This window comes from Perca flavescens, chromosome 6 (genome assembly GCF_004354835.1).
Source record: "Perca flavescens isolate YP-PL-M2 chromosome 6, PFLA_1.0, whole genome shotgun sequence".
NCBI lineage: Eukaryota > Metazoa > Chordata > Actinopteri > Perciformes > Percidae > Perca > Perca flavescens.
The window spans coordinates 9,691,097-9,705,819 of record NC_041336.1 but is presented as its reverse complement, the minus strand read 5'-3'; the positions used below and the strand labels follow the sequence as shown (position 1 = coordinate 9,705,819).

At 40.4% G+C, this 14,723-nt stretch overlaps 1 protein-coding gene across 12 annotated transcripts in view; it reads right to left on the bottom strand.

The window, feature by feature from the left end:
- Positions 1-221: 221 nt before the first annotated feature.
- Positions 222-14,723, bottom strand: part of dgkb (diacylglycerol kinase, beta) — a 114,211-nt gene continuing 99,709 nt past the window's right edge. For all 12 annotated transcript variants that reach the window (XM_028580246.1, XM_028580251.1, XM_028580240.1 and 9 more), the window contains 5 exons: positions 12,755-12,845; positions 11,501-11,696; positions 5,406-5,526; positions 5,006-5,066; positions 222-384 (listed from right to left, as the gene is read on the bottom strand). In XM_028580246.1, coding sequence (XP_028436047.1) covers positions 277-384; positions 5,006-5,066; positions 5,406-5,526; positions 11,501-11,696; positions 12,755-12,845 — 577 coding nt within the window. In that variant the 3' untranslated portion in view covers positions 222-276. The remainder of the gene's footprint in view (positions 385-5,005; positions 5,067-5,405; positions 5,527-11,500; positions 11,697-12,754; positions 12,846-14,723) is intronic.

Sequence of the window (14,723 nt, the reverse complement as noted above, 5' to 3'; positions counted from 1 at the left end):
TCCCGAAATAGCCTCAGTATTTTTGGAGCTAAACTACTCTACACACTGTTGACTGAAGCATCATTCCTTAACACACCTTATTCTGCATTAAATAAGGGCTACTCAGTGACGTCTCCACCCTGCCGAAGGTACATACTGAACCTACAGTTTGCTACTTTGCGCTGGGCTGTCAAACAGGCATCAAAGAGCCCCCCCTCCACTAATGGGCAGTGATGATCAACTTGTGGCTCGCTGCTCTCCAGGTGCTTGTGAGGACTCGAAAAGGCCTTGAACCGATCAGTCTTTGCTCTCGCTGCGTGTTCGTCTGATTACGGAGGAGAAAAAGCTTCGGCATTGTGGCGCTCCCATCAACATGGGAGCCTGGTTCTTGTGGACAATCTCAATCTAGTGTTGGAGAGAAGCAAAGAAGCTAAGATGTAGTTTAGTGCTGCTTGCTGCATTACAAAGAAATATATAGAAATAAGTGACCTAATGTTGTATGGGTACCATTTCCTGTTTTCTGTGCCCATTTTCCTCCTCTGGTTCAGGAAACTGCGGCCTAATGAACCACCTGCTCTAATCTAATCAGAATTATAGATCGCACTTGAGTAGAGCTTTCAAAGGCCACTCTCCTCCCAGCCAGCTCCTCCTTCTTTCCTCCTTTGATTATATTAATTGATTAGTAAATAGACAGGCAATTTTGATAATACATTAATAAGCCAGGGTTATAGTGTGCCACAATAAAAACTCATGATAATTCTATTCGTTAGGCAAAAGCCTAAGTATCCACAATGGGGCCTATTGGGTCAATCCTTCCCTTGATCTACCAATTTGGGCGTAGCAAGATAGCTCAACATCTACTGTACTATCCAGATTACCATGAAATTTGGTATGGAAATTCATTAAACCAATGGGTCCATTCCAAGTATTTTTCAGTGACACCCTTGGGTAAATATTTCCACATATAGTCAAATGTATTGACACCCAAATGTAAGTGTTGAGTTAGTGTATTTAAAAAAGGGTCCATCTAAGGACGTGCATTGCAAATTAGCTTAGGCTATAAATGCTGTGGTGTGTGGCATAGGTCTATCTCTACATACTCGTCCCTATCTAAAATAAAAAAGGTTATCATTTTTTTGTATTTTGTAAAGTACATCAGAAACATTAAGATCAATTATGTTTAATGATAGCCTACAGAAGCTGGAAATTGCTACGGAGTCAAGTACAACAAATGGCAGCTTTCCTTTGAGTGAACATGGTCCCTTTAACGAAAAAAAAAGATGGTAGCATTTCCTCTCCCCATTACTACGTTTAGACTTTTAGTGCAACAGTATAATGATATGTGCTTGATATGACAACCCTTGATGGTTGATATTTGTTGTTCCATTTATCTACAATTTCAACCTTTAACAGAAATGGCACCATTGTTGGGAAACAGAATATTGTCAGATATAATACCCATGAAGACTATACTTTACCATAATCCAGCATAACGCTGCATGCTACATTCGTTAATTCTGTTTAAGATCTTTAAAATACAAGAATCATGTGAATAAAGATTTATTTGCATTTGTTTTCACTCAGAAGAGGTGTGACTTGACAAACTGATTAACCTTTCTCAGTTGCAGAATGTGGAGTGTCTCCAAACACAGAAATGACATAATGACCTTTATGTTTTAGATGGGTATATTAAAGGTACCCTGAAGAGTTTTTGACCACTAGTGGTGCTGTGGAGCAATGCTTTTAAGAACAGTTCCCTGTTCTGTTAGTATCTCGTGGACGCATGCACTTGACACAATAGTCCTGTCTGTGATTTCACACTATTCCAAAGATCAACATGACTATTGTGTCAAGTGCATGCATGCCTGTTGAGTTTTAATCCATGTTTGTAGGGTACCTTCATATCTACAGTATATATTATTTAAACAAGACAAAAAGTCTAAAGGCCTTCGGTAGAAGTATCAAGAGACTTGGCAGTTGGACCGTTCCGAGCTGTACCATTAGTGGGACTAGAAATGTAAACTTTCTCCTAAGGGTGGCACTCAAAGTCAAAAGACCCTTGACAGCATGAATGTTCTCAAACTCGACAGGCATGCATGCACTTGACACAAAAGTCCTGTCTGTGATTTCACGCTATTCCCAGGCAAGGGCCTTTGTCGGTACACTGCTACAGAATTAACGAATGTAGCATGCAGCAATCAGTGGTTTCTTTAAGGAGTTCTAAGCATTATGAGGAACATCATTTTTAATCATTTCACCTGTAATTTAAATCACTAGAATGCATCCCTATTAAATAAAGATGATTGTCAATTTCCCACATAATGAAATTCAATAATGCAGCCACAACTATGCGTCCATATGGATTCTTGTCAAATGGGGCCTGTTGGCTTATAAGTGCACTTTTGAGGGTCCTTAATGTGACAAGCTTTGAGAATCCCTAGGGTTTATGTCTCTTATAAAGAATGGCAACATACGTTATGCTGGATTATGGTAAAGTATAGTCTGCATGGGTATTATATCTGACAATAATCAGTTTCCCAACAATGGTGCCATTTCTGTTAAAGGTTGAAATTGTAGATCAATGGAACAACAAATATCAACCATCAAGGGTTGTCATATCAAACACATATCATTATACTGTTGCACTAAAAGTCTAAACGCAGTAATGGGGAGAGGAAATGCTACCATCTGCATTAAAGGGACCATGTTCACTTCAAAAGGAAAGCTGCCATTTGTTGTACTTGACTCAGTAGCAATTACCAGCTTCTGTAGGCTATCATTAAACGTGATTGAGCTTAATGTTTCTGATGTACTTTACAAAATGATAACCTTTTTTAGGCACAACATCGGTCACATGAGAAGGATCTAAAGGAATACCTGTAATATATTTGGAGGGTAACTGAGCTCTGTTTTAAAGATGCAACATCAAGCATTTATATGCATCAAGTGCCCCATTTACAGAGCAATGTGGCTCTTAGAAAATAAAAACAATTAGAACAAATTATCTATGTAATGTACTGTACTCCCTGGCCATCAAAAACCATCCAAACTACAAAAGCAAAAAAGGGTCTTATATTTAAGACTTAACACAGTGGCATTTCACCAGAATTACGTCTGGAAATTTAGTAAAATTTCAGTTTGCAGACCTAGTTATCTTAGAGACAGTGATACATGTCATATGTCGCTTCAAAATGCAAATGGTTGGATGGTGTTAAATATGTTATGCATGCAGGGGAACTGAGATGAATTTGCATAGTTGTTGTTGTTAATAATTAGTGGGTTAACATCCCATTTGAACTGTGGTGTTTTTATAAGCATTTGACAGGTTGACTGATTCAAATTCAGCTCTGACATACAGTATGAGTAACTCGCCGTGGAAATAATTGCAGCACAATTATTGATTGTCAGATCCTAACTTTGCTTTGTGGAGTTGTGCCAGCAGACACAAGAACACTTGCAGGCTACCCGTTTGGTCACGCAATGGGTTTTTTGAGCTTTGCCTGGGCAATCCATATGTAAATCTCGGCAGCACTTCATCTGCAGTGGCGTTGTAATTAAAGCCAAACACAAACATAATCAACAAAAACTGAGGAGTTTCATTATGAAAAATGAGCGACTTTGACAGAGGGCAAATACTCGTCGAAGCACATGTTTGAGAAGCAAATTAGAAGAAGTAGACTTGCATTTGATATAAATTACTGCACAAAAAACACCAAGCAATGATCTGAAGGAGAAACGGAAAAAACAGATACTGCATTAGATACCAATTTGTCTTTTGATTTTGAAACCAGTGCTTTGAGACCTTATTGGATGGTGCATTTATTTATTATTATTGCGGTATAATGAAATCATTTATGCAGTATTGCGCAACTGAATGTGTGTCTTTTTTCTTTGTTTGTTGCTTATTATTAACATCAACCTGCCGCAGAACTGCAGATAAAAATTAGCGACTGGGGTCAAATCCGGCATTAATGTCATAGTGATGTCAAATATAGTGCAGTGTCCCATAGAAATAAGTAAAGTAAGTAATGCAAGGTGAGATCAAGTTTTAATATCCATCACAAAATAAATGTGGACAATAGGGGTGGGAATCACCAGAGGCCTCACGATACGATATTATCCCGATACTTATATCACGATACGATATTATTGCGATTTTAAAGATATTGCAATAGTCTGCGATATATTGCAATATATTACCTTTTTTCCAACTTCAGATTTTTCCCAATTTCAAATGATGTCCCGAAAGGACAATTTTGTCAACATCTGTTGTATCTAAAAATATACATTTCTCGGTTTGTTCATCACACTTCAGTTTTATTGGTGCAAAATGTGATTGTCAAGCAGACAAACTGACCAAAACATATATCATAAAAGATCGATACTTGGCGTCTGTGTATCGATACAGTATTGCCACAAAAAATATCGCGATACTATGCTGTATCGATTTTTTCCCCCACCCCTAGTGGACAATTGTATGGAACATCTCAAAAATAATTTTCAAGGCTGAATTTGTAATACAAAGACACTACTTCTTAAAGTCTGTACAGTAAATTCCTTCTGTATTATACACTCATGTCTGTAAAGGTTCTTGATAGAGTCCACACAGGTGTTTTCAGTTATTCTGGCTGATTTGTCCTCTAATCAGTTTCAAGTTAGGTGGAGATCTGATGAAAATCACCTGAGGTTACCAAACTTCCCCTCTAAAGGCTTGGAAAGAATACGAAAATATCTGCAATTTCAAAATATTCCGGTGGATTTCGCCATGATCAGTTGATCTGCTCGAGAAGGTGAAATATGTCGGCTATAAAAAAAGAGATCTCTAGTTTTTTTTTTTTATGAACAACTGCTGTCTGCCTGTTGTCACCTTTTTGCAGCGATGTAGTGAAGTATACTCAGTACACCACCACCATCACCATCACTCTTACATGGTGGTTACAGGTGTAACAGACAGATCACACTTGTGATGACACAAAACATGGAAGATGGGTGTCGTCAAAGGTGCTACAGACTTGTAATGACTTACAGTGCAGGGAGTCTGCATCCAAGGTTCCCCATCAATCTGCATGGGGAGGGATTTACTGGTTCTGTCAGTGAAGAAAACATGTCACAATTAAACTTTGGGAACGTTTTAATTGTAAAATTTTGCACCAACAAAATCTAGCAGAGATGCTAACAAAAAAAGACATCAAAACAGCAAAAGGTATGGAAGTGGATTAGGGCCACGAGTGAAAAAAAATGATTTGAGTTTTGACTTTAAAGTCAGAATCCAGACTTTTTTTTCTCAGAATTCTGACATTAATGTAAGAATTAAGACTTTAAACTCAGTATTATACATTCTTTCACATGTGGCCCTAATCCTCTTCCCTAAAAAGGGACAAAATCATGACAAATAAAAGTGAGTAGTGGTCCAGTTGAACACTGACCTGATGGTAACGGAGGAGCACTGTGCCAGGCGTCTCCCAGCGCTCTTCAGGCCGGTGTAGATCTGACCCATCTCCATGGCTCCTTCCAGCCCCACTACCTCCAGCAGCTGGTCGGACAGGTCTAAAACACAAAGAACACATCTTTAAAAATACTTTAAAGTCCAATCAACCAGAGCTGCAGCTGCTGGCATGGCTGCTGATTAAGATTTAAAAACTAGAAAATGCGAAAATTCTTCTTTGCGTCGTACGTTTGTTACTGAATGCACAAACTGTAAAAGTCTAACCATTTCAGTAGCTATGAAGTAGTGTTTTTATGCTGCTAAATATGCTAAAATGTTTAAATAAATGATTCAATATCTAATAAATGCCCCTACAGTAAATGTTGCTGATGTCATCTTAAAACCAATAGACTTCCACACAAAGGGAGAAGAAGAATGAGGGATTAATGACATTTGCTAAGAAAGTGAGGAAGGAAAGAAGAAAATGAGAGGCAAAGACATGACGTGATGTTTCTCACTTCAGAACCATTTATACATTCAGTTAAAAAAAAAAAAAAAGGCCACAAGAACAACAAGCTACAAACAAAACAGCTATTAATTAGATTGCACCGGCAATGCAATGCAAATCTTGTGATATTATGATTATTAATTTCTCTGTTGTTTTGCAGTTATGAGCATTGATTTTGCCCCTGCTGGAAGCCCAGTGTCACGCAGGGCCCATCTGTTTCGGCGGCCCGTTCTGCCTCCGACTCTCCATCGACTCGTCCCTCCACAAATTAAGAAGCTGCTGCCTCGCTGCTGGGAGCATACAGACACTAATTGAAACTAAGACCCATTTTTAGGCGCTTGGTGCGTGCGACCGATGCTGCTCCATCGCTGTCATGTTTACCCGGTTTCCTGAAGGAGTGTCGTGGGTAATGTTGCAGTTGTCCCGAGGTGTTGTTGTCGCTGCCGAGCTGTGGTGTCCAGCTGTCACCATGGTGATGGACATGCGTCTGCCCCTATCTCGGGGCCGGACGGTGAGTGCAAGTGCTTTCCAGGGTCGGAGTGGAAGAGTGTGTGTACATACCCAGCAGGTTGACCTGCTGACATCAGGCTTTTGCTTCCCCACCCCCACCCCCCATTGTGACTTCTCACGTTAATGCAAACGGCTCACACAGACCCGCGCTGACACGTATGATGGACAGCGTCACCATAGTGATAGGGATTCCTTGTTGCCTGGGGCTACAAAGATCCTGTATTCCCAAGGGTGCCAGGAGTACTGTTGGAAAGACCATAGAGCCTTTCTGCTAAATATAACAAGGTCAGGGGGACTCTGTACAAGCAGGTATTTACTAAAAACACAACAAAATATATTTGACCTGCATGTTTTTGGGTAAAACCATTAACTCCTAGATGACCTGGGGAATTTTTAAACCAATCCGAACTGAGAATACAATTAGATTTGCGTCTATTTGAAGCCATTACTGATGCAAAAACACCATTAACAGTCACAATTGGCATGTGAAGCTAATTAAAAGGTGTGGTTTGACATTTTCTTGCTGAGATTTAGTCCACATAACCCCCCCCGCAAAACAACAAATTGTTGTTTTTACACCTCAGTTCGTATTTCCCAAAATGTCCAACTACTCCTTTAAGATGCCACATACTGTCTTGTTTTAAGCAAAACCTGAGACAATACATCTCAATAAACTGCAAACACATGATTTCAAAATTAAGTGACAGTCAGATTTAATCTACTATGATTTACTGGTGAAGTTCCATTTTCATTTTGAATCACCAACCATTATTGCTTATATCAGGTGCAAATGAAATATCTGGAACAATAATCACAAGTGGACTCTGCCACATTTTGAAAAAAAAAGCCATCATGTTTACTTCCCAGAGATAAACTGGGAGAGAAATGGAGTCATCTGTTTACACAAGAAGGATGTTGAAATATTAACACACACATGATAAGCAGCCCGAGGCCAAATAAAAACTGAAACACCCCTTACGTAGGCTACAATCAACATCATGTGCCCCACTCGAGTGTTAAAGGCAATATTTGACTGCGATAAACAAACAGGCACTGAGGGTGACAGACTGAGTGAGACAGTCCATATGGGAGAATTTAAAAAAGCGGCGCTGAGGCTTTAATCTCAGCTTGCCATGTCTTCCCGTCAGAGTGTGGGAATAAGAAATGCTGTCCTTGTCACTGTCAAACAACTATACGGTACGTGCCGAGGCTGGTGGCTGCACTGACACATGTGGAGCAACAGGGAGAGAGCGGATGGAATAAAAGAGAAAGACGGTGAGGGAGCAGAGCAGGACCAGCAGCCGATCGGCTGAAAGTTAAACTAAAGAGGAATGGAGGGAGGAGGAGGAGGAGGAGGAGGGTGTGTAGAGGCTGATCCTCCAATAAAAGCTTCAGCTTCATGGGGCTTGTCACAGGGCTTGTCACGGGGCATCAGTCCCATGTATCAACCCCTCCACCCACACATGCCCCCTCCCCTGCAAAAACCTCAGTCTCATTCTAAATAATTCACTCTGCAGCCATTCCCTTCCACCTGAGGGGCTTGTCTCCTGGCGTCACCAGTGGGACGATTTAACAGCTCCCGAAAGGTCAGGTTATTTTTTTTTTATCCCGCAGCCACCTTCCACACACACACACACACACACACACACACACACACACACACACACACACACACACACACACACACACACACACATCCCTGCCAACAGTTTGATAGGTGCATCGTGCTCTGCGGTGCCCCCTCTGGGCTAATGCACTCCTGTGTTTACCTCTAAATACGTCGTTCTCTTGATCTGACAAGTTAGGCTGCTCACCTCGAGGGCACCTTCCACAAGGGCACACACACACACACACACACACACACACACACACAAAAAACACACACACACACACACACACAAACAAACAAACAGATACCAATGGACACAAACACACAGAGAAGTAGTGGCACGCAAATACACACTTCCCACTCACACTAAGTGCTTTTCCAGGTTCAGACGGTGGCATTTTTTTTTTTTTTTAACACACTGATTGATTTTTTATCAGGAATTAATGGAGTGTTCATTGTAACAAAGTTGGGCTTTGAATTGATCAGCTATCTCCCTCACAGTGTGTGCCACACTGCACTTTCATCCATTGATGGAGTACTCGAGGCCTGGACTCAGACTAAAGTCCGACTGGAGTCGCTATTCTCCCGACTCGACTTGGACTCGCACGCTGATGACTTGGACTCGGACTCGAGGATTTATGAAATAAGCCTCGGAAGTTGGATGAAGTTTCTGACTACTTTCACGTGTAATAGGCAGTGATGGAGTGCTCGAGTCCTGGACTTGAGACGCTATTCTCCGGATTCGTGACTCGACTCGGACTCAACTCAAGTAATTGGTTGCAGTTGGTTGGTTACTCGACTACAGCACTGCATTCCACCTACCCTAACCGTCACATCGTCACATTAGGAAAGTTATAAGCATCCCAGTATTCAGCAGCACATGTTAGGAGAACATCTGTTTAGATTGGGTTGATTATTTTAAGACTAAGCTCCCTCACCACCCCTGCTGTGATTAACAGTACTTTCTCTTGTTCTTTCAACTTTCCCTTTTATCACAAGTACAGTAAATGCTGCTACTGTAAATTGGGCTCTAATTTGTTAACAAGCTTTACTTTCAAGGTGTTAAAACTACTGATATCCAATAGGAAACAAAAAATGAAATCACGTCAGGACAAAAAACCTGAATACAGCTTCATGGACAGCTTCACAGAGATCTGTTTTTTTCTTCTTCCACCAGTCATGTTCTGATCAGTGAAGTCTCATAAGGGATCTCTAGCAGCCATGTCTGGAGATCCTCACTCACTCCGCATGTTTTAAGCCAGATGCTGATTGTAACATCCAGCTCATCCCCGGGTATAGACACACCATCTCAAAATGAATCCTAAAAACACACCTGAGCGGACAGGAGTTAGATATGATGGGGAATAAAACACACACACGCACACACACACACACACAAAAAAAGCCAGAATTCATGGCAATAGTTCATTTGTGAGGAGAAAAATACACGTTTTCATTTTACAGAATTTCATGTCAATCCATCTAAATGAAAACTTTGAGGGGATGTTGGCACACAATCCTGATCAACACTAAACTTATTGGACTATGATTGCAATACTTTTTTTTAAGTAGGTTTGATTAATCCTCTGGGCACCATGATTGTGGTGTACTAAATTTAACTGCAATCTCATCCCATAGTTGTTGCAATATTTCAGTCTGGGCTTGGTTGGAGTGAGCACAATATCCTGATCAAAATTAATACGATACTATACTAATAATTCAAAATTGGATTGGATTGGAATAGGTGTAATGAAAGGTGCTTCATAAATAAAATTGCCATTGTCATTACTTCTACCACAGCATTCTGGGGTATTTTCTTTCTTTTTGTTAATAAGTCCTTTCACACCATTTCAGCAGTTACCACAAAGCAGCTGACTCATTCTGCTTCGTTCATTCATACATCCCCATTTGCAGGCTTCCTTTTGACGTAAATGGATTCAGGGGTTAACCCCCTCCCCCCCCAGTCCGCTCCTATTAACTGAGCCTGCCCACTGGAGCCTACACAGGCCATTAATACACAAGTGACAGTTCCAAACAGTGACATGATTGTACCTCTTCTTTGCAAACAAAACCTGCTAGCTATGATTCACCTTGTCACCTGTGAAATATTCATGCGCTCGGAAAAAAAAGTTTGGTCGAAAGTTTAGTCTTTGATCTATCTGATAGAAGCAAGGACACAGGCTGTCTGTGTCTGATGTGGCCTTCGGGGGAAAGAGCCTCCCACACTGTTAAACCTATTTAACGTGCAGTATTATTGTCTAGTAACAAATCAATCACGATCCATAGTACAGTATATGCAGGGATTTTGAAAGTGCTGTTGATGACTCACCAATGACCTCACTGTGTCATGTTTTCTCACTTTTTAAAAACACAACACAAGATGAAGAGTCTACAGCCATGCTAGTAGCTCTGTGAGGCTGTACTTTAAGCTTTGAGCTAAATGCTAGCATCACAACATTCACAATGGAAATGTGAGATGTGGGTTGGCGATATCCCAAGACCCATTTTAGCGTGGGTTAAACACACTGTTGTGAAACAAAAGCACATCTTGTAGTGGTATTTTCCATGATGATATATCTCTAATTGCATTTTAGGGTTGGTTATGTGCTCTAAGCTGAAAGAGAGATTGAGTAGGGACCCCTACTACGTATATTGTAGTTGCATATTAAACTGGGTGGATGGATGAAAATGAATGGAAATTAAAATATTATTTATATGTAATAATAATACTTTAAAGCGCCCATATTATGCTCATTTTCAGGTTCATAACTGTATTTTAAGGTTGTACCACAATAGGTTTACATGGTTTAATTTTCAAAAAACACCATATTTTTGTTGTACTGCACAGCTCTCTCTCACTGCTGTAGATCCTCTTTTCACCTGGTTTCTGTTTTAGCTACAGAGTGAGACCTCTTTTCTTCTTTTGTACTATCTTTGATTGCACTCGCACATGCTCAGTAGCTCAGATGTAGATCATGTCAGCTAGCTAACTCTAGAGACAGAAAAAGAAAGCCTGTTTCTCCAACTTTGGTCAGTTACAAGGCAGGATTAGCTGGGAGACTTCTAAATGAGGGCGCACATGTAAGTAGTTCTTTTGTAGATTATGGTGAACTTGTGTGTGTTGTAGCAGTGCTTTGCTATTGAGAACGACGTAGCATGCTAGTGTTAGCATTAGCGTTAGCATGCTAACGCTAACGCTACGAGCTAACGGTTGTGGTTAGCCAGCTCATTTCGGACTGTGATGTCACAGTCTGAGCCGATTTTGAACAGCTCACTGGAAGACTGAAGGCAGGACACATTCAGAAACCGTATCTCACTCAAAACAGCATGGATGGATTTTTTTTCAAAGTTTGTATGTGTGTGGAAGCACCAGAGACACAAAATAACACCCCAAATCCCAGAAAAAGTGTTTTTTTCATAATATTGGCACTTTAATGTGATGAATGAATTTGTATGCTGTCAAAGCTACCTTGAACTGCAAACGTGAGCTCCTTGGGGTCGAGCACTGGTGTCCTCTTGTCTTGGCTCTTTTTGCCCCCCTTGCGGTTACCCCTCCTCTTCTTGCTCTCGCCCCAAAGGTTGGAGCCGCCGTGCATGCTGGGAATGTTGAGAATGGCAATGCCTTCCAAGGAGATGCTGCTGAGGTCCAGAGTGACACCATCGCACTTTTAAAAGGAAGAAAAAAACGGAGGGAAAAGACTAAATTTGGCTGATCAAACATTCATGATAGGCTAGCGTTTTACTGGAGTTTGAGCAGTGACAGGCTAACGAAAACCTAAAAAAAAAAAAAAGGAAAAAGGAAGGCATTATCCACTAAAACACTGAACTATTCAGAGGTTAGAGTCTTGATACTGTATGTTTCTGCATCTCTGCCTGGAACTCTCTGAGCCTAAACCTAAATCTGTCCCTCGGTCCAAGCCAAAGCTTATATGTGTCTGTCTGTCTGAACATGGACTCGTCTCTCCGTCTGAGCCTGACCCTGTCTAAAAATGTCTCTCTTTCTCTTTGTCTAAGCCTAAGCCTGAATCTGTCTCCCTCTGTCTGAGTCCCTTCTTTCTATCTTAACATGAGCCTTTCTTTTTGAGCTGAGCCAGGGTCTGTGTCTAGAACCGCCATTCCTCTTGTCAATTTGATCTGATTAAGCTGAAAAAGGCCAGTAACACTCTACATAGGGGATTTTTATACCAGTATGGATCTTTATGCCTCCTCCCGTACTGTAGGTACTTATTGAGCACTAATTAATGAAGCACCTCTGCACTGTGTGGATAGCTCTGAGAAGGGGGAAGATGAATTACATAGACACCATCTTCATTATCACTCAATATCACACACAGCAGGGTCATGTAGGGCTAATTACCTGTGTGTTGAACTGATGTTCACTGAGAAGCGGGTGGGGAGGTGCAGAGATAGCCATCCCACATCAACACTTTGTCTAGGTTAATTTAAAACTGGTTTAAATGGGTGCCACTTCTTCAACAAGGAAGGACCGGAATATTTTATAACAAGCACCATTATTCTTACACGATTACTTATCTGCACCTGTGTCCATATGGTTTTATCAAATATTTCTAATTAAACAGATAATGTATGACTGCTTGGGGTTCACATAGAAGAGTTTATGAAATAATAATTTAACAAAAGTAGTGACTTTCAAAAATCTTTGCCTTAGTTTCTTTTCTATAGGGCTCAAAAAGCCAAACATACAGTATATGGTTTGATTTACCTCAACCTCCAGAAAGTCGTGGAGCTTCTTACATGTGGCCGAAAAGGTCTCCGAAGTGCCGAACTCAAAGTACCACAGCTTATTCTTTGTTCTGAAAGAAACAAGACAAAGGGAACTACAAAGGGACCAAGAAAAGAGGAAACATAGGAGTGTTTTCCCCACATCAAAATCTGAAGCTTGTAAAGTCATAGCCTCTCTTCTTCTCTTCTGTCTCTTATGTGCTGAGCTTAGGAAAAAGAGACCACTCTGTAAAGGTGTGTTTGATTCACGCTTGAAAAAAGGATTTTTTTAAACTACACAGGAAATATACCTCTGTTTACTCTGAGGGGTATAAGAGGGTAATCTAACTGCCCCTGCAATTAACATAGGACTGTGGTGCTGCTCCCCGGGCTTCCTACAGCACACACTCCCATAGCTAAGGTTGATGATCAATGACCTGGCAGGGGTGAGTTACCATCTGTCTGCTATGTACATATGGTACATTATATTCTCTCATGACTACACAAATAATTTATTTTTGTATTTGAGTATTCATTATTTGTTGTAGGCAAGGCATGGCAGCTTTGTTTGTATAGTACATTTCAGCAACATGGCAATTCAAAGTGCTTTACGTAGAACATTAGTTCTGAATCGGCTGTCCGATTGATTTTTTAGGGAGACCTGTAAAGACACCGTTACAGTAGTCGAGTTTTTCCAAATCCTGCTGAGACATAAGTCCTTTAACCCTTGATATATTCTTAAGGTGATAATAGGCTGACTATGTAATTTTTTTAATGTGGCTGTTGAAAGATGAAAGATGTCTGGCTTTGTCCGTTGTTTTTAACATTGCCGATTGAAGCTGAGCGCTCACTTTCAATCATTCCTCTTTTGCTCCAAAAACAACCACCGCCTTTATTATAGATAGCAGTCTGTGTAGTCTTCATGATAATCATGCAAGCAGACATCTTACAGCGCAAACCAAACCTTAAAAATAGAAAAGAAATCATGTACAAATGAAAGGGAACAAGAGTTAAAATTGGTCTCCTGCAGAAATTAAGGCCATGAGGGGTAATTATGGATTGGATTTTGCACTTGTTTTTATATGGCCAGTTGATAACAATGCCATTTAAACTAGGGTAGCAGCGCCCGCTCTGTCCGTTTTAAAGAGAATGGTTTGATTTATCAAGAGTAAGAAATGAAGACTTCCTCTGCCAAAAGAAAGAGGTGACCATAAATGTCCAATAAAAAAACTACTCATCTGTGCACTTTGTTATCACATACATAAAGTCCCAACGGTTGCCCCTAGAGACTGTACAAGTTCATAACTGGCATAAATAACATAAAGACAATTTAGCAATTGTAAGAGCCTTAAAAGTAGGGGTGGGGGGAAAAATCAATACAGCTTAGTATTGCGATATTTTCCATGGCAATAATGTATCGATACACAGACGCAAGTATAGATCTTTTACTACCGTACGTATGTCTTGGTCAGTTTGTCTGACAATCCCATTTTGCAGCAATAAAATTGAAGTGAGATGAACAAACAGAGAAATGTATATTTTATAAGTTTCCTTTTGGTGACATCATTTGAAATTGGGATGATATTGCAATAATATCGTATCGTGACATAAGTATCGGGATGATATCATATCGTAGGGCCTCTGGTGATTCCCACCCCTACTTAAAAGGGGGGCATAAATGAAATAATTAAATAATAATTTTCACAGACGTGAAAAGTTGTCATTTTCTTTTATTTATTCTATTGTTATAATCACAGAACCTCAATACTTTACTCATCGATTATATTAATGCAGATTGTGTTGCAATTTCCTGCAGGTCTGATTAAGAGCGTGTTCCTTCAGTAAACCACTGTGTAGATCCCCTTTATGATCTATATGTAGAAATAGGTGCAACTGAATCCAGGACACTAGAAAGGTAGCCTGGACCACAGGCAATCCCTCACCAAGTGCAGTTAAAAGGGACTATGCCG